We start from the raw sequence: 20,328 nt of genomic DNA, 5'->3' as shown, positions 1-20,328 counted from the left end.
AGCCCCCTTGGGAGAGCCCCATCCCCCGGCGGCACGAAGAGGCCGGGCAGGGAGGTCCCCGCACCTCCATGCGTGCTGGAGCGCGCTCTTCCCAGTGGTTTCCGGGGAAACCAGCTAACACAGTGCAGATGGGCTGTATTTTTAGAAAGGCATCCTCTCCCCTCCCCCCTTCTCTTCCATCCTTTCTGATGTGTGCACACTCATCCATCCCCCTGGGTGGGGAGCTGAAAGAAGGGCCCCCACCTTGGAAAACTCTTCCCCCATTAGGACTTTTTTTAGCTGCCAGTTTCCCCGAATAACCAACTCGATTAAACACCCTGGCAGCACTGGGGTGTCCCTACCCTCACCCAGGCCTGTTACGAAACCATCCTTCCCAAGCCTGGTGCTCCTGAGAGGGCTGAGAGTGGGCAGCGCAGAGACAGGTGGCCGGTGATGGAGGGGGCGGTGGGGAGGGGGCTGGAGAGAAACCTTATAATCCAGGGAGCTGGAAAACACAGGCAGCCCAGCGCCCAGCAGGTGGTGATGTGGGGCTTCAGAACAGAGACATCCCCACGGGGGGCTGGCATAAAAGGTTCTTCCAAAGCAAGTTATGGTTTAAAAACAAAAAGCGGCTAGGTGCTAAGTTAAAGGAAAATGAGATTCCTTATGAAATCAATCATCGTACACCTTAACTGTACATAATGTTAAATAGCAATTCTATCTCAGTAAAGCTGGGGGTGGGGGAGAGATTGCTATCAACCTCCTGCAAGGAACCGGGGCTCGGGTGGCACAGGGCAGGTGAGGGGGGCAACCCCAGGGTCTGGGAAGCAACAGTGCTGGCTCCTCTCACCCCACCCTTTTCTCTCCCCTCTAGATACCTGGGTCCCTAAAGGCAACCTAGTGTGTTAGAGCCAAACCAGCCTGGGATTATTCCAGCCCTCCGCTTTCTCGATTTCGGTGCTTAGGCCTGGAGTCATTGGAAGTCTGGCCGGTATTTCTTCTGTGCCGCTCACTGCCTAGCTTTATTTGGGGCAAAGCACCGAAAGGACGCTCACCTGCAGAACGGGGAACCTGAGCGGTCCTCTGCCCACCCCAGAGGCGCCATCAGAGACAACGGAGGGAAAAACGCCTTTTCAACGGAAGGCTGCGGTACCCATTTCGATGAGACAAAAAGAATTTAACAGAGGAGATTAGGGGCTTCCTTTACTTCCTCTGCATACTTAAGACAACTCTAGAGCTCTTTCCTGCTGTCTTTTGCTCGAGGAGGGACCCATACCTACTGGTAGGGAGGCTACACTGGTGTTTGCCACAGAGGGAAACACGGCCTCTTTGCGTGACACAGACACGTCACTACAAAGGAGATCTGGGAGCGGTGACGGGGCTCCTGAGTGCAAATGTGGGTGATTCCTTAAGGCGAGCTGCATTTCTTTTAAATTACTTTTGGTTCTTGGTTTGTGCTTCTTTAAATGTGATTCTGTGCTGAGGCCTGGGCCCCGTAAACCCTCAGATGTCTTAGGGTTAAAAATATAAGTGATTGGGGCACCTGGGTGGCTCTGTCGGTGAAGCGTCTGACCCTTGATCTCGGCTCAGGTCATGATCTCAGGGTTGTGAGATGGAGCCCCGCCTCAGGCGTGGAGCCTGCTTAAGATTCTCTCTCCTCTGTCCCTCCCCACCTCTCGAAAAAAAAAAATTACATTTATATATATATATATATATATATATATATATATATATATATATATATATATATAATTACTATGGTCATTCTTGCAACTATTCAATATGTCAATTCAACTGATTAGTAGCAGTTACATATCCTAATAAAACAACTGCTAAATGGAAACGCTGCTCAGACAATGGAAGGGGATATTTGGAAATATACTGTGGGGAGCTTTGTTGTCTCAGCAACTGGGGAGCCCTACCAGTGTTTAGTGCCCAGGAACTGGAGGGGAAAAGGGTATCGTGCGGGGACAGTGCTGCACGATGAAGAATTGCTCCCCACCCCGGAACACCCCTCGCTGTCCCACAGGGTGGGACACAGGAACTGAAGCCAAAGGCAAGACATAAAGAGAGTGAGGTTAGCATGTGCAGGAGAAACCGCACAGGTGAACCAGACCTCGCGGGGCAGGAAGAAACTGGACTGTAAGAGAAAAGAGGCAGGACTGTGGAATGGTGTGTATTCTCTCAACTCTAAAAGTGAGGGGGCCTCTGGCAGATCATGGTCAAGGTCACGGTCCAAGGTGCCCTGTGGCTGCCGCATTTCTCAAAGTCCTGGCTCTAAAGTCCTATTATTACGAGAAAAGCCACAAGTAAATGAAATAAGGTGCAACCAGGAGCAGAGTCCAGCCCTGGGGGAGGGTCTGTGCCACAAAGAATGACAGCCCAGAGGGCGAGCCTGTGACTCACGTCCAAGCCTGTGTACCCAAACGCCTTTCCACCCTTGCTACGCCAGTGCCGCGGTTTGAAAAAATCCCCAGAAACTGGGGGCCCCAGAAATGAGGAATCCCACTTCCAAATGCACTACCTAGGGAACTGAGAACCATACTTGTCTGGCCCCTTCTATCACTCTCCCTGTCCCCATCCTGACCTCAAAGCCTGGGACAGCACCCAGGGTGGAACCAAGATGGGGACTAGACCTTCCTCCAGCATCCCTGTCTCCCGGATGAGTGACTGGTGCAGGTCCCCCCGTCGCAGATCCAGGAAAGGAACCCAGAGCTCGTGCTCTTAAGCCCACACTCCACGTATATTCTGCCCCCCGACTGATGCCCAACAGGAGGACACAGGGGATAGCACGTTTTCCTGGCCCAACCTTCTAGGTCTTCTCTCTAGTTATGACCCCTTGATTTACGCCCAGCCTGACCTAGGCCAGTTCTTCTGTTTTCTCCTTGATTTGGGTCTATGGATCCCCATCACCCCACCACCACTGCCACCCTGACCACACACACACTCATCTTTCCAGCACATTCCAGCGGGCTTGAGGCAGCCATAGGCAGATGCTGACACTCATAGCTAAGGAGCCCATCTCTAGGCACATGGCACGTTCTACCCACAGGAAGCACACGCCTTCGCTCCTGCTGCTCCTTCCAACCAGAGTGCCTTTCCCCGTCATATCCCTACATGACACCAAAACCAATCTTTAGTATTTTCTGCTGGCACTTGATACGTTTTTGTTGAATGAGATGAATGACGGATTAGCTTAGACATCAAAGTATTGAAAGACCGATAGCATTCAGTGTTGGTGGGGAAACAGCACACTTCTATATACTGTTGGTGGGATTACACCAGGCTCAGCTTTATTTGGGGCGGAACTCGGTAGTTTATAAAAATGCAAGTATCTGTCAACGCTGCAAGTCTGTCTTTAGGTATTTACCCTAATCACAGGACACACCACGAGGCAGTGTGTGCAAGGGTGCTCTGTTTGGAACAGCAGAACAGTGGAAACAACCCCAGTGAATCAGGAGAATGGGACATCTACACCCGGAACACCGTAGCTATTCAAAATATGAGGTATTTCCATATTTCCACTGAAACAGGGAAAGCATTCTAAACTATGCAGTTAAGATAAAAAGGGATATCACAATATTAAGTGTAAACAAACCCATTTAAGCAAAACATATGTGCATCACAGGCATATATATTTGTAAATTAAAAAAAAAAAAAAGTCAGGGGCTCCTGGGTGGCTCAGTGGGTTAAGTGTCTGCCTTCAGCTCAGGTCATGATCCCAAGCTCCTGGGATCAAGCCCCAAGGGGGCTCCCTAGTCAGTGGAGAGTCTGCCTCTCCCTCCCCCTCTCCTCCTCCTCCCCACTCGTGCTCTCTCTCACTCTACTTCAAAGAAATAAATAAAATCTTAAAAAAAAAAAGTCCTCACGTGATTCAGGGGAGCTGTAACAGTGCTCGTCTCTCAGGAAGGATATGGTTCGGAAGGGTAGAAGCAGATTTTTCTTCTACACGGAAGAGTTTATCAGATCTAAGATATCACTGTACACTCAGAGAAACATTTTATGTACCGACAGAAGAGAAAAAACCACTGCCAATTAATACATAACCCATCCCCCCCTTAACTCTTTATCTTGAAAGAATTTCAACTTTATAGAGAACTAGAGAAAAAACAAAGCACGGAAATTTCCCACACACCCTTCACCCGGCTTCCCCTAATGCCATCATACTACGAGCCCGTGACACAACTACAGAAAGCAGGAAATGAAACACTGATACGATGCTGTGAGGTCGTCTCCAGACCCTATATGAATTTCACCAGTTTTCCCGATAATGTCCCATCCAGGATCCATGTTGCATTTAGTTGTCATGGAGTCAGGGACAGCTCTTCAGTCTGTCTTGGTCTTTCATGATGTGACACCTTTGAGGAAGTCTGATGGGTTAAATCTGCAGAATGCCCCTCAGTGTGGGTCGGTCTGTTGTTTTCCTTAGGCTGAGACCGAGGTTATGCATTTTTTGGCATGAACAGAACAGACACCATGTGCCCTTCTCCCTGCATTCCTTTAGTAAGTAAGTGATGTCAGTCTGGTTTACTGCTCGGGATGCTGACCTTGATCACTTGATTAAAGGAGTGTCTGCAGGTTTCTCTAGTGTAAAGTTACTATTTTCTCTTTGTAATTAATCAGTGCCTTGTGGGAAGATACTTTGAGACTAGGCAACCTCCTGTTCCTCATCATACTTTCCCCCACTAATTGTAGCAGCCATGGATGATTCTTGCCTACAGTTATGACTGTCGTATTTTAAGGACACTTTTCTATTTCCATCATCCCTTCTACATGTATTAATTGGAGTTCTCCTGTGAGAAAGAGCTGTCCTTTCTCCACCGTTTACTTATTTATTCAATTACTTGTTTCCGTCAGTATGGACTCATGGATAGTTATTCTACTCAATGGGTTATAATCCATTGCTATCATTATTTCACTGCTTAAACTGTGTCAGATTTGGCCATTAGGGGTGCAGCCAAGTTGGGTTCTTTTACTGCACACGCGTTACTTTTTGAGTAGTTTCTAACTCTCTGATCCCTTATGATGTTAAAAACTCATTTCATGTTTTCTCTGCCTGTATCCTGGAATCAACCACTCCTCCAGGGCGCCCAGTCTCCTTGGATTGCAGGATGCTGTTTAGAAACCAAGTTTCGGGCACTAGGGATGCTCACTGCCACTGGGATGCCTTTGTTCTAGGCAGTCTCCACAGGCAGGATATGTATGTAAGTGTAACACACACACTTCTGCATCTATCCATCTATGTGTATGTGTGTATAAATCTCAAACTTATACCGATATCTTTAATTCTAATTCAACACCAGTTTCTTTTTTTTTTTAAAGAAATACTTAGTTTTAATTTTTTTTTTAAGTAGCCTCCACACCCAGTATGGGGCTTGAATTCAAGACCCTGAGATTCAGAGTTTCATGCTCCAAAAAAAATTTGTGTTTCCTAATTCCCCTCCTTTCTTTGCTTGTAATTTTTTCTGCCATGATAAGAAATCTGGCTCTCGTTATCTATAATATTTCTGCTTATTTGTTCATTCCTAGTATACGAAGTAATTTTATTTTTTTAAGATATTATTTATTTCAGACAGAGTGAGAGAGAGCATGAGTGGTAGGGAGGGGCCTGACATGGGGCTCGATCCCAGGACCCTGAGATCATGACCTGAGCCGAAGGCAGACGCTTAACGGACTGAGCCACCCAAAGTAATTTTAGAACTGCTGCTCATATAATGAGCTCTTATTGTTCAGAACTTTTTGTGCTTACTTTATCTGTTTTTAGTACTTTACTCTTTTAGACTCATACCCAGATTTTTAAACCTTTTGTTTGTTTGTTTGTTTGTTTGTTTGAGAAGGGGAGAAAAGTGGGGAGAAGCAGAGGGAGAGGGACAGAAAGAATCTTAAGCAGGCTCCATGCCCAGCGGGGACCCTGAGTCATGACCTGAGCTGAAATCAAGAGTCAGATGTTTAACGGCCTGAGTCACCCAGGCGCCCCTAGACTCAGATTTATAAAAGCATCTATCGCTTGTAAATTAAAAAGGAACATGCGCATGAAATACATTCTTTAAGATCTTCCTAAAACTTCTCTACATTCAGGGTCCAATGCCCTTGAATCACTGTCTCGAAGTTCTTGCTGCCCAAGTGTTTTCCACGCAGTCCCCGCTCCTCCGATGTCAGCATTTGACGTCAGTGCTCCGCTGTCTTCTCCAGGATTTCCCTCCCAGCCGGGAACCCCGAGGTGCGCGAGGAGGCAGCAACAGCAGCGCTGCTGAGCCCACCTCGCCGACACAGACTGCATTTTAGACATTCAAGTATGAAAAAGACATGCGTCTCAGAGTTGACATAACAGAGCTCTTTCATAAAACTTCCTTCTCCTCAGGCTCAGCACCACTGTGGAAGCTCTGTGTCTGGGCTCAACATGGCTCCAGGGATGAAACACAGACATAATAAACCTCCAACCCCCAGACCAGGACCAAGGAGAGATGGAACTAGAACACGTTCCATGTGGGCAGCTGCTTCAGGGAACCAGTGAGAGAGTTCCACTGTGGCAGAGACTACTGTCCGCAATATCTGTTCTCCCCTTCTTCCTTAAGAATAGATCCCTACGCTTTCCTTTTTTTAAAACTTGGTATTCATTCATTCATTCATTCATTAAAGTATGCTCTATGCCCATCCTGGAGCTTGAACTCACAACCCTGACATCAAGGGCTGCATGCTCTACTGACTGAGCCAGGAGCCCCCACATCCCTACATTTTAGATGGGCAGGTGGATGACGGGAATAAAACTTATTTATGACCACATGACAACATTCTGCCAGTAAGATGTAAATGGAAGCATGTGATTTAAAGGGAGGTGACATGCCATTCTTCAGTCCATCCTCCTTCCTGCTGGCTATAATACAAATGTGATGGTGGGAGCTTCAACAGCCATTTTGGACCCTGAGGCAGGATACTAAGGAGTCTGGGTACCTGAGAATCATGAAGCTATGATTCCGGATGGCCTATCTTCAGACGCTGTTCATAAAAGAGGGAAATATACTTTTATCTTGTTTAATGTCCTGTTATCTTAGGTTTTCTGTCCCATTCTGTTGAAACTATCTAAACGTGGGGCATTTTTCTTGGAGGCCCACCCTAACACGCTGAAGAAGCGGGAAGCAACCGGAAGGGAAACGGCTTGCCAGGGGAAACCAGGGGAATGCTAGAGCTCGGCCTGAACATGCGGCTTCCTCTCTCCTGTGGGCAGCATAATCCACGAAGCAATCCTCTCCGTTTGCTTTTCAACAAGTGAGCCAGCCCTGCTGCCCCACCCCTCACAGGCTGGCAGTAACTGCAGAGATGGGTAACCATGACCTGCCTTAGTTAGCTAAAAAGCCCGGCTTGGCATTTTTTGCCACACATTCTCAAGCCTCTTTAACACCAGTGCTTCAATTCAGCTGTGTATCTGCCTCATTTGGCAAGTTTCCCAGAAACAAAGATATACTTGTCCTGGATCTTCATGCAAGATCTAAAGAGGTAAAGCTAGGGCAACAAGGCTTGTCCAGCTCAGGGGTCCGCAATACGGTCTGAATTAAAGAGGCAGTAAGAAGCTTTCTTGCTGGGCATTTTTGGATCGGAAGCCCCGATCCCTCTGCAATGCCGTCACGCATCAGTGTTTTCAGGAACGGCCTTCACCCAGCAGGGGAGGACTCCCTCCAGGCTGCTCCCAGAGTCTTCCCGCCTGAAACACAACGTCTCCAGAAGGCGCCGTGTCGGGACCCACTCAGCACCCAGGCGCCCTCTACTCGGAATGTGGTTTCCGTTTGGGAGCCATCCCCCTGCTCTACCCTCATTCCACGTGCTTCAGGCGGGGAGAAGCGCAGCTCCAGGCCCGGCCACGTGGCTCGGGCGGAAGTCCCTCACGCAGTCACTGATTCGCCAGGTATTGGCCGAGCACCTATGTCCCGGGCACTGTTCCAGGCACTGGAGATGAACTACTGACCATTCCAGACAACACGTCCTACCTTTGTGGAACTTTCTGGTGGAGGCTGCAATCAACAAGCCTGAGTAACCACATGGTGTCCGATGTGCCAAGCTGACAGAGGAAGCGGCGTCAGAGAAGGGCCTGGACGGCGGGGCCGCGGGGCTGCGGTGTGAGCCGGCCCGCGGAGGTGAGGGAGAGGGCCCTGCGGATGTGGAGGGGCTCTCAGGGCGGAGAGAGGGGCAGGGGCTGTGAGGCGGGCGTTTGCCTGACACGTGCAGGTGCGTGCGAGGAAGCCAGCATGGCTGCAAGGCCCTGGGGACAAAGAGGGAAGGGCAAGAGCATCAGACTGTATTTTGCCTTGAATGTTGTGAGAAGAACGCTGGTTCTTTGAGTGAGGGGCCCTGGAGGGTTCTGGCACTTTAAAGACTCCTTCCACCTGCTCTGTGTGGAGCAGACGTGGGGGCGGACACAGGGAGACCAGCTGCGAAGATCCAGAAGAGACTCACGGCTACAGTCAGGTGAAGTCTTTGGATTCTGGGTGCGTCCTGTAGGCACAGCTGGTGGGAGCTGTGGGTCATCAGATGTGGGGCAGGAGGGAGGGACAAGAGTCAAGGGTGACGGGTTTTGCTCTAAGCTACTGGAGGAAGAGAGCTGGGAAGAAGAGGCTGGGGGGTGGCTGGGGACAGGTTTGGCCTGGTCGGGTAGAGCTGCACATGTCTGGGCTGCTGACATCATTGCAGAGGGGGCGCCCAAACTCATGAGACCGGGTGGGGCCAGCCAGGGGGTGAGTGAGCCCAGAGAAAGGAGAGGAGGGGAAAGCAGGTGCGGGGCAGGACAGCGGCGGTGGGAACCCTGTGGACGCAACAGAGGGCCTGGCCTCAGAGATGTGCCAGGCAGGGAGGGCTGCGAGCTCCAGTCAGGGCCAGGCCTTTGCTGGCCTCCTTGGGGAAGAGATGCTCTTTCACCAAGGTGATGAGGACGATGGTCTGTGGGCCCGCAGCCACCTCGCCATCTCGAGGCAGGGCGTGACTTAGAACCAAACCAACCCAAAGAACTGAACAGGCAGGAGTGGGGGTAGAGGGGGAAAGAGAGAGAGAGTCTGGTGGCCCCATATGCCCTGGGTCCACCATGCTGTACAGACACCCCCCAGTCCCCTCCGTGTCACTCTACATTCAGTTTCTGCAGCGAGGGTCCTAACACAACATCTAGGGTCTTCCTTCCCACATGGCCCGGCATCCACCCATCTGTCTGGCACTCACACAGGGGCAGCCGGGCCCGGGTGTGGGATTGGAGGACTCATGGCCTTGGAGGCAGGACTTCCCCTCCACACTCGAATGGCAATATCACAGTCCACTCTAGGTGCTCAGGGCTTTGCCAGCCCAGCACCTCTTGGGGCCTACCGTCCTCCTGGATGACCACTTCAGATCGCAAGGGACCTCCGGGCCACCCCCGACCACTACAGCCCCCTCCTCCCTGCCCTAGGATGCCGGCAAACACTCCAGCCTGCCGGGTCTTTGGGAGCAGTGGGCCGAGAGCTCTCACCGTAGGCATGAGGGAAAGCACGTGCGAGGGCTCAGGGTGGGACAGACAGGATTCTCCAGGCAACCCGGTGGACAAGCAGCCAGCCTCCCTGTTCCACTCTCAGGCCCCAGGCCCCAACAGGCCATCTCTACTCCTGAACACCAACATGGGAAAGACTGTTAAAAGCCGCTCTGGCGCTCACAAGCCTGGCCCCTGGAGCAGAGCAGGCTGTCAGGAAACGGTCTCAGGTGCAAAGAGTAAGATCCTGGCTACAAACTGCGGACTTGGCTATGGGACCCCCCCTCCCCCCCGTCGAGGGAGACGACAGGCCAGAAATCGTCCCCCTGGGAGGCTGGGGCCCCCCCATCACACCTGCCGAAGATAGGGTACATCGCCAGGCACGCAGCACTTGCCCCGCCACGTTTGTCCCAAAAGGTGGACTGAAAAAGCACTCAGGTCCTCAAAGGTATTTGTTCTGGGGCTTAAGATGTACGATCGTTCTGGCCGGAGTGCGCATGTCATCTGCGGTTTGGAGTTCCGAGCCCTCGAGGGTGATCGCAACGAGCGCTGTCACCATGCAGAGACCAGGTTCGAGTCAATGCTCATGTGACCCGCTTCTGCTTACAAAACAGCACCTCCGTGCGCTCTCAGCGGACCCTGCCGGCTCAGCCCACATGGCTGGGGCTGATCAGAACCAGCTTTCCAGACCCCAGCCCCAGCCCGTGCTGCCAGCTTCAAACAAGACCCATTCATTGTCTTTTGGTTCCGGAGGTCGGAAATCCAAACTCCACTGCACTGGGCGGAAATCAAGGTGTTGGCAGGACCATTCTTCCCCTGTAAGTTCTGGGGGAGAATCTATTTTCCTGCTTTTTCCAACTTCTAGAACCCTGTTCCTTGTGCTCCTTGACGGATGGCCCATCCTCTACCTTCAAGGCCAGCAGCGTGCAAGGGAAGAGTCCTGCTGCAGGTGTCCGCTCACCTTCTTCCGTGCTCTGTGGTCGAATCTCCCTCTGCCTCCCCCTCGTAAGGAAACACGTGGCTGCATTTAGGGTCCACCTGGCTATTCCAGGAGAAGGACCCCATCTCGGTGCCTTAACTTAATCACGCCTGCAAAGTCTCTTGCCCTATAAGGTAACATTCACAGGATCTAGGGGTTAGGATCTGAGTATCTTTCGGGGCCGTTACTCAGCCTGGCGCACCCCCTTCCCCGTGGTCTTGCAGTCCTTAAGGGTGTCAGACTTGTTCACTGTGCCCCTCCCCCGGACTTCCTCCTCCCTACACTTACAGAAAACCGACTTCAACATCCACCTTGAAGGACTGCTCCTCCCTCAAGTTTTCCAAGAACACACCCCCTCCATAGCACTGGGCTTTAGCTCTCCCTCAGAGTCCCCATTTCATCAGAATCCCAGCACTTAGCACTTTCCCCTCTGCGTTTGTTCATTTTTAGTTTTTAAAAATAGACCTTGAGTTTCATGTAACACACATTCACTGAGAAAAGTCAGTGAGACACAGAAGAGCAAAAAGAAGTAAAAAGCACATATAAACCCTACTCGCCAGAGGAAACCACCGTTAACATTTTTACTTATGCTCTTTCATCATTTTCCACGGCTGATCAACATGCTGAAAAAGGGTTTTTCTAAACACAAAAATACCACATTGTTTTGAAACATATTTTTGGGCTCTGGAGCCAGATATCCTGGTTCAAATTCCAGCTAGCCACTTACCATCTGTGTGACCTTCGGAAAGTTGCTTAACCTCTCTGTGCCTCAGTGGCCTTATCTCTAAAAAGGAGGAAATACTAGCGCATCCCTCCTAGGGTTGTTAGGATGATAAATTAACGTACAGAAAGCGCTCAGGGCTGTGCCCGGCACACAGCAAATGCTATACAAGCGTGAGCTGTCACCACTGTTACTGTTATTAGATATGTAAGCGAATGTCTGCTCAGGTGGCCCAGTCACCTTTGGTGGCATAATTTGCAGCTGCTGGGGTTCCCTGGTATGACGGTACTCGCATTCATTTAACTGCTGGTAGGCATTGACATTGTTCCAGTTTTTTTCCTTCTATAAACAACTACGGGATAAACATCCTTGAACAAACACCTCTGCACACATCTTTATTTGTTCCTAAAACTTCAACTGCTGAGTCACAGATCACACATATTTTTAAACTTCTGATACATCACTGCCAACTTGCCCTTCGTAAAAGTTGCACTGCTTACCCTGCGCATGCGCGGTGGGACGGCGCGCTCCCCTCCGCACACCCCTCCCCCCTCACCTGGGCCCTGGGTCTATGCTGAAGTCTCTCCCTCCCGCAGAGCTGCCTCCTTACCCGTCTGCGTGTCCCCCGCACCCACGCTGCAGCCCCTCCCCCCCGCAGCGAGGCGGTGAAGTTTGCTGAAATGGATGAACTGGAGATGAGGTTTGGGGATCCTATTTTCAGCCTCCTGGGATAAATCTATGCTTCTCATTTTCCCCCACATGTAAAATGTGGGTCAACACACCTGCCAAGAATCAAACGCTATTTAAAGGTAGTCTATGAAATCGTGTGGGACTACATATCCCGTGCTTTAAAATGACACCAAAATTCCAGACGGAACAGGCAAAAGTTTGGTTTTTTTATCACACATCGAGTGATTAAATTTTGGATATTTTAAAACCATTTCCAGCATCTAATATCAAGGCTCCCAAGGGACCCCACCAGAGCCCCAAATCTGCCGTTTTAGAGCTCTCCCTGGACTCCAGACCACCCTGGAGACATAGTGCTTGAGGGCAAATGCGCACCAGCCATCGCCTCCCTGTCTGCAAGAAGACCGATGCCCCACTTCCCCACGCCACACTAAAAAACGGCGCCCAGCTACAGAAGGCACCAAGAGCCTGCCCTCTGAGCACTGTACCAAGCTTGTGTGTGGGCATGGCAGTGCACTGGGCTCCTTCTCGCAGCACTCATGAGGGACGGCCCTTATTCCCCTTTTGCTGATCGGGAGACTGAGACTCAGAGAAATTAAGAATATTCTGAGGCGCTGAGAAAAAGAGAGGAGACCCTGACATTACATCCTCTGGTCACCAGACCCCTGCCCTCCCTACACTTCAAGACACTGAGGGCGTCTGGAAAATGCCGGCCACCACATGCATCAGTCACCCGTGAGACTTCCTAGAACGGCCCCCATCACCCACCTCTCTCTGCAACAAAAAGACATGCTCAGGCTGGGCAGACAACCTATGGACATCCTCCCAGCCCCACAGGTGAGGGGCACCTGGTTTTCCGCACCTGATGTCAGAGCTGTGATGTCACTCCAGATGCCACGCCCCAATTCGTCCCACGTGATGGGAACCTGAGGTCTTAGCAGAGTCCCCCAGGGGTACATCTCAGGGAGATCTGGGTTGTGTGGACAAGCCAGAGAAGGAACTGGAAGATTCCAGAAGAAGAGACCCCAGGACACTGAGGAGCAGCTCGGGAGCATCAGCCCTACAACTGCCATTTGCTGACCGCCTGCTGGACACTGCACGCAACATTCATGCATGCCCTCACAGCTCACTGCTGAAGACCACAACCGGGCAGGCACCATGATGATCCCATTTTACAGATGGGAAAATGTAGGGCAGCTCAAAGACTGGCCCGAAGCCAGGCAGTCTAAACACACAGGATGACTCAGGGCTCAGGACTCAGGTCTGAAGCTGAGGTCCACCTCTTCCCAGCTGTAGGAAGAAGGGACTGACCTCACTGGGAAAATGGGCATAATAACAAACGGGAAGAATGTGAAAACTATAAACAGCTAGAGAAACAGGAATTCAGCAAACAGGTTTAATGAAACAGTTCCCTAATGCTGACATGGGGGGCAGGGAGTTGTAGGTCTCTAAGAAATTATCCTGGAGACTACCGGATGGGTGGGCTATGTGTGCCTGGACTCAGTGGACAATTATGGGGCACTTGCTGTATGCCACCAAACTGGGCACCGCACTGACCTTGACCTGTTCAGCTTGCAGCGGGAGAGATGGGTCAAAATCTCACAGATGCGTGTGAGCTGGAACAAGGTGGGGTAGGGACAGAACCAAACTTCCTAGTGGCCAACCAGCTGGGGGGGGGGGCAGCTTCTGCATTATAGGAACAGCAAGATCAAGGAACCAGAAGGAAGATGAAGCCCAAGAGGTGCCACCAGGGCCAGGCCCCTCACCTGTGCTACCTCAGCGAGTCTCATGCCGACCCTCAGAGGAAGGGGTCAACAGTTGCATCTCTAAGATGAGAACACTGAAGTCAGAGAGGTTAAGCAAGCTGTCTCAAATCACACAGCTGGCCTGCAGTAAGGTTGGGATTTGAACCCCTGTCTATGGGACAAAGAAGAGGACAGGAAGGAGTTGGCAGGGGGGCCCTCACCTGTGCTACCTCAGCGAGTCTCATGCCGACCCTCAGAGGAAGGGGTCAACAGTTGCATCTCTAAGATGAGAACACTGAAGTCAGAGAGGTTAAGCAAGCTGTCTCAAATCACACAGCTGGCCTGCAGTAAGGTTGGGATTTGAACCCCTGTCTATGGGACAAAGAAGAGGACAGGAAGGAGTTGGCGGGGGGGGGGGGGGTATGGCTACAAAGACCACAAGGCAGAGACTGAAGGGATGCCCTGGCTCCCAGGGCCTGGTGAGAAATGCAAGGGGGGCCTGTGACCCACGACAGTGCCCAAGGGGATCTTGTTACGGGGGCTTAAAGAGTCTGCCGGAACGGGGCAAGCCTGTCTGATGAGGGAAGAGGGGCCCTGACCCCAGTACTCAGGAGATAATGGCACACTGCGCCAGGGACCCCAAAGCCGGACCTCCACTGGAGCCCCCACACGGGCCTCCCCAGAGCATTCTTTCTCCAGGCCCTTCTGGGGCCAAAGAGGAGAAGGGGAGGTTCCAGGAGTTCTGTCTTCCATGTAGGGCTCTGAACACCCAGGGGCTTGTAAAAACTTCCCTCAAGGGCGTTAGCAAGTGCAGTGGCCTGTGCCATTCCCTTTGAAGTCCGTGGGCTGGCCTGCCTCAAGTGAGCTCTACAAGGAAAAGCTGGCTGGGGAGGGGAAGGGGGGGGAGGGCAGGCCAGCCCCCACCCCCTCGGGCTAACTAACAGGGCTCACAGGGGGCACCACTGAGGCCCTGGCCAGATTTTCCAGGGCTTCCGGTGTTGGTGAGCCTGTCATGAGCCGCAGCTGAGTGAGCTCTCACAGCCTGAAACCTCACCACAGCTCGGTCCTCCCTGCTCTGGGCCCTCCAGCCACCGCGCCACTCCCAGGGCCTGTATGTATCAGCACGTCCCTCCAGCCGCAGCGTGGAACGCCACCTCTCTCTCCAGTAATAGAAATTCTGTCATTTAGGGTCCAGTTCAAACACTGCCACGTGCTCAAATCTCTCTGCTCCCATCCAGCGCCCCGACTCAGACTCCAACCTGTTTCCTGAGTGCACCCCCACACTGGTGCCCCCTTCCCTGTCTTGTAGGGTTCCAAGCAGTTTCAGTCCTGGAGGTCAGGAACCAAAGCCTTCCAGGTGCCAGAGGGCTCATAGAGGACTCCCCTTATCCACCCAGGACACACTGACCGAGTGCCTCCACCGCTGGGGCCCTGGGGCTGGTGGAAGGGGATCCATGATGTTCCCTTTCTAGCCCCCTTCCTCCTGCCTGAGTGTCTCCAGGACCTCATGCCTGCGAGGGCTCTCCCACCTTCCAGACGCCAGCTCCCCTGTCCCTGTTCTCTTCCCTGCCTCCACTTCTGGGCATACCCAGTGTCCTCTGTTGATCTCCAGCCACAGCCACCTGGAGGTGGTTTCCAGCGGGGCCCCAAGGCTGAGGGTCCCCCGTCAGCTGGGTCCCATCTGGTTTCCCGCTTCTCAGACCACCTGGCCTCTACTCCCAGGAAGAAACTTCTCCTGCTAGGGAGAGCCGCTCAGATTGTCATGGGGAGCAGGAAATAAGAGGCCTTTGGCAGGGGTCCTGGTGGGAGCCCAGAGAGCTCCTTTATAGGGGACGGGGGACACTGACTGGAGGGCAGGGGCTTTGAGGTACCCTTCGGTGACCGGACTAGAGCTGGCTAGTCGGAGACTCCAAGAGGCCGCTCCCCTGACCCGCGCTCCCGCTGGCGGGACGCCGGCCCGTGGACTGGAGCGGAGCCAGGCGGAGCACAGCCCCACGTCCTCTCCCGCGGCCGGGCTCCGCACAGGAACAGAGCGCACAAGCTCGGAATCAGCTGGCATCCGCACCCCCTCCTCCGGCTCGAAAGCGAGCCGCCCCAAACCACCGCCGGCGCCCCGGGCTCCCGCTCGAACTCGGAAAGTAGCGGGCGGCGAGGGCCGCGCCCCGGGGCGGCCGCGGGGCAGGGCGGGCGGTACCTGTCAGCAGTTCGATCTTGTGTCCCAACACCTTCATCTCCGCGCTGCGGCGTCGGGGAGCGCGCTCGGCCGGGCCGGGAGAGGAGCGCGGGAGGCGAGGAGCGAGGCAGCAGGAGAGCCAGGAGCGAGGCGGGCGGAGCTGCCGGGAGCCAGGAGCGCTCTCACCGCCCCCCTCGCCGCGCTCCCCCCCCCAAAACGGGTTAAAAAAATCCACCAATTGCACGACCGCGCACCCCTAAAAGGCGCGCGCCGCCACCTGGTCGGGGTGAGCTCCGGGAGGCGGAGGGAGCGCGCAGGGTGGGTGCGGGTGACACTCTCGGCGGCGGCGGGCGGGGGGCCCCGGCTCCTGTCGCCCTAACAAAGAAGCCGTGCCGCCCGCGCCTCCCCCACCGCGACACCCGGGGGTCCCCGCGTCTGGCTGAGAAGGAGGGAGGGGGCGCCGCCCTCGTAAGCAAAACGTGGCCCGAGCGAGGGGGCGCCGCCCTCTTAAGCAAAACGTGGCCCGAGCGAGGGGGCGCGCGTTTCGCGAGCCTCGCGGCCCGCCGGGAGGCGGCGCCGGGTGGGGGGGCTGGCCGCAGCCGCCGCGGCAGGGGGAGAGGGGGAGAAGGACCGAGGGCGCAGCCGACTCACCGAGGATGATGTGAGCGAGACAGACGCGCAGGCGGGAAGCCGGGCCTCGGCGCCGCGGCCGCCAACGCGCGTGTGCAGGTGCGGGCAGCCGGGAGCCCCTCCGCCGCGCTGCCGGGGGCCGGGGCCGGGCTGGGGGCGGTGCGCCGCGGGGGGCGTGCCCACGTGGGTGTGGCGGGCGTGGGCGCTCGGCCCGCAGCCTGGGCCCAGCGGGTGGCCGCGCCCCAGGCGGTCCCGGGCGCTCGGCTTCCGCCTCCTGCCGCGGCGGGAGCGCGGGGCCCGCGAGCCTAGCGGAGACCCCGTGCGGAGCCGCACGCTGCTCTCTTTCCGCGGGCGTCCGGGGGAAGGGGGCCCAACCGCTCGGTGTCGGCGGGGTGCGGTGGAAGGCCCCCGCCCGCCCCTCCGGTCCACCTGCGGCCGTGCGGCGTCGGGCTCCCGGGGAGGGGGAGGCCTCTGCGCCCGTCTTTGTTTAAATTCCCGAGGGGAACCCCAGCGGGCGGCGGGGACAGCAGCCTCCACCGTCCGCCCCTGCCGCTCGGCCCCTCCCGCTGCCGCCTGGGAGCCGAGCGGGAAGAACCCCGGGACAAGGGGTTCAGGAAGAACCTGGTGCTCAAGGGTCTTGGAGCCCTGTGCAGTCTTCAGAACCCCAGGGTTTCCTTGGGGGAGCTCGTGGGGAGTGATGGCCTCCAGGTAAAGGTGTTCTGGGCCCCCAGGGTCCCGCTCAGAGTGTCGGAGTCTCTGCTCTCCTCAGGGAGGGGAACTGCCCCAGCCTTGTCTTCCTCAGGCTCACTCTGGCCTGGCCCAGTGACGTTGCTCTCACCTGTCACCCCAAATGAGGCAGCGCTAAAGTCCCTAGGTGGAGTCCAACTGTAGGGAGACAGGAAATCTGATGACCTGAAAGAATTTACTTGGGCAAGACAGCTCGGAACAGTACTCCTCTGACCACGGTTCTGTGGAGGCCCTGCCAGTTACCTTGGTCGGGGATCTGCCTCTCCCGGATTCCAGCCTATTCTGTGCCGACTGAAGGAGTTGGGCCAGTCATCCCAGAGGTCCAGGATGGCATTGGGTGGGAGGTCAAGAAGATCCTGCAGCACCTCCTCCCCTTTGTCTGGGCTGGCTTGTGGTAAGGTCCTGGCTTTCCCTCAGCTCCAGGCTGCCATGGCATTGAATTAAGTGGCTCACCCGTCTTGAAGAAGCTGGTAAGATTTGGCCGCCTGAGATGGGGTGCCTGCTCCTGCTTGGGGTACAGTATATAAACCACATAGAAGGCAGCACGCTTGGGTTCTCCTTACAGCCCTGGGGCTCACCTTGGGGAAATCCTGCCTCTCACTTTCCATCTTTGTAAAGGGGATAGGGGAGGTTGGTGGTGACAGTGAGCCTATGTGTCCAAAGCATCCAGGAGACTGTGGTTCTATGTATACAAGTCTGGAGCCAGTCCTTAAGAGCACAGGCTGGGTCTCTAATTTCCTGGCTGTGTGATGTCCAGCAAGTTACTTACCCTCTCTGAGCCTTCATGACACATTCTGAAATTGGGGTGTTGAAACTTCAGAGGGTTCTTGTAAGAATTAAGTGACGGATCATAAAATACTTAGTGTAGTGTCTGACACGTGGTTTAAGTGTTCACTGAATAGTTGCTGTTATTGATGATTAAATTATTATTGTATTAGAGATTCAGCCTTCCCTGAGTTCTACCCTTTTCAATAAATTCAGACCTAGTCATCAACAAAACTAATTGTGGATATTCTAGTAACATAATTCAGGAGGCCTAACCTGTTCTGAATTCTCTGGGGGGGGGGGCGGACACAGGCCCCAGGAGGGTCTTAGGGCTGCCTAACAAAAGCTTTGACACTATGGCATGTCTGTGTGCAGAATGGCATCTACCATGGCCTTGAACTGATATGTACAATTCTCCAGGCTCAGGTAATTCACGAACCCCAAGCAGGCATTCAGGTGGGTCAGGTTGCAGGTTTGGACCCTTAAAAGTGGACACTTAGTAGATGGTGAAGAAATGTAACTGTAAGAACCCCCACCCCTGGGGAGGGGGGCTGTTGCACCAAGCACAGGTACTTAGCTTGAGGAACCAGCAGGTGGGGGGGGCCCTGGCCCCTTCTGGAGGAGACAGTCAGTCATGCCAGGAAAGGAGGAGTCCCTGCTGAGTCAGCAGAAGGGCCAGCCCTCAGTCCCTTCCGCTCTCGGGCTCTCTTCATCTTTAACACCCGAGCAGGAGGCAGTGCTGTTTGAGGACAGGCCGGATGGAGGGCTTTGAACAGAGGAAAGCAGAGTGCGGCAGAGGGCCAAGCTGGTGGCTGGGACGGGGTTGCTCTAAGACGTGTCCCCCCTTGCTCCTAATTACCTGAAAGGTGCTGCCTAAGTCACTGCCTTTGCTGGACTTCCCCTTTGCCAGCTGTGAAATGGGCAGGAGACCGGCCTGCATCTCCGCTGGAGACGAGACACAGCCTTTCCGAAGACCCCTCTGAGCCTTCGTTTCCCCATCTGGAAATTCTGGGCAGTTGCAAGAAATAGGGCCTGACACCGGCTAGTTGATGCAGAAAAGGGCTTTGATAAAAGGAGGGCGGGCAGCGCTGGCGATCTCAGAGCCAGGCCGAACACTGCAGTGTTGGTCTGGTGTCAAAACCGCCACTGCCATCCCTGGGCACAGCCACTGCAGCTGGCTCCACCCGTGGGCAAGGACACTGGACACTCCGTCCAGCGGGACCGTGGCTGCCTCTGAAGCCTCAGGTGGTGTTGCTGTCACTTCTGTGTCCTCGCCAGAATGCATTGGGTGTGGCCTTGGCTTCCTTGTGCCACTCGCTTCTCAATCCTGGTCAAGCATGGGCGTGTCTGCTCGGAGGCGCCCAGAGCAGGTAATCTGCCCAAGCTGCAAGGAAGGCTGGGAAAAGACGCTCTCCGATCCTCTAGGAGAAGGTGGTCTCTGACTTGTAGGAAGGGCGACTCAGATGCTGGTGGCCGAAAGCATGACAGTGCCCACTTCCGACCACAGTGGACTTGTGAGGCCGTCGAGAGGCTGGCTTGCAGGGAACACAGCAGCCCCGCTTGCCAAGATGCATAGCGCCCTGCAAGTCTGTAGTGTCCGCTGGCGGGGCTCCTCCAGCTTCCGAGTCTTTGATTTTGCAGCAGGTGAAAGGCAAAAGGACCTTGAAAACAGGGTGGCTTGCTGCCCTTCCAGATGCAGAGGCAGCTCCGGTTCTATTGCCAGGAGCACAGGTGACTGGGTTTTTCCATTGTGGTGATGAATTGGGCTGAGTCACCATTCCTCTCCAGTCGCCTCGTGACCATGACTGGAGCAAGTAAAGGAACTAGCAGGTGGGGTCGGAGGTGCAGATGAGCCTGGGGCCCCGGCAGCATGCTCTCTTAGCAGGGAGGGTGAGGCGGGAAGTGCCCCCAGCCCCACTCACACTCCCCACTCACGGACTGTGAGTGAAAGGGCCTCAGGGGGAGAAGAGAGGATCTTTTCTCTTCCTTTGTAGGATTGGTTGAGTGCCTCTTTGGTGCAAAGCCCTGTGCTGTGGCGTGCATCAGAGAACCAGAGCTGTCCGGGGCATTGACCTTGCTAAGGTTTATGCACTGATGGAAGAAACCAGCTCAGAGTCCCATAATCTAGGTACTAGGCTGACTCCGCAAAAATGCGTGATTGAGGTTAGCATGCAGTACAGTGGGGGCCTGCAGGGGTCAGCAAGGGCTTCCTGGAGGAAGAGGCATCTGAGACAACAGAGAGGTGGAAAGTCAGCAGATAGAGATGGGAAAAGGGATGGTGGGGGAGATACCATCCATCCACCATCCATTGGGTCAGCCAGGCCTTTTGCAAAGTTCAGGGAGGCTCAGCTAAGCTCGAGGCAGCCCTGCCCCTGCCAGGAGCTCCTGAATGGAGGTGGAGAATGCCGGGTGTGCGTGAGC

At 54.4% G+C, this 20,328-nt stretch overlaps 1 protein-coding gene across 2 annotated transcripts in view; it reads right to left on the bottom strand.

The window, feature by feature from the left end:
* NDRG4 (NDRG family member 4) overlaps window positions 1-16,509 on the bottom strand; it is a 43,903-nt gene extending 27,394 nt beyond the window's left edge. The window contains exon 1 of one of the 2 annotated variants that reach the window (XM_040633382.1): window positions 16,417-16,509. Coding sequence is in view for 1 of the 2 variants with exons in the window: in XM_040633381.1 (XP_040489315.1) it covers window positions 15,787-15,823 (37 nt within the window). In the remaining variant the exon portion in view is untranslated. Of the gene's footprint in view, window positions 1-15,786; window positions 15,901-16,416 lie in introns of those variants that run through there. The other variant, XM_040633381.1, reaches the window with a different exon arrangement.
* Between the last annotated feature and the right edge of the window lie 3,819 nt (window positions 16,510-20,328).

Source organism: Ursus maritimus, unplaced genomic scaffold (genome assembly GCF_017311325.1).
Source record: "Ursus maritimus isolate PB19 unplaced genomic scaffold, ASM1731132v1 scaffold_19, whole genome shotgun sequence".
In the NCBI taxonomy this organism is placed as follows: Eukaryota; Metazoa; Chordata; class Mammalia; order Carnivora; family Ursidae; genus Ursus; species Ursus maritimus.
This window is presented reverse-complemented; position numbering and strand designations above follow the sequence as displayed.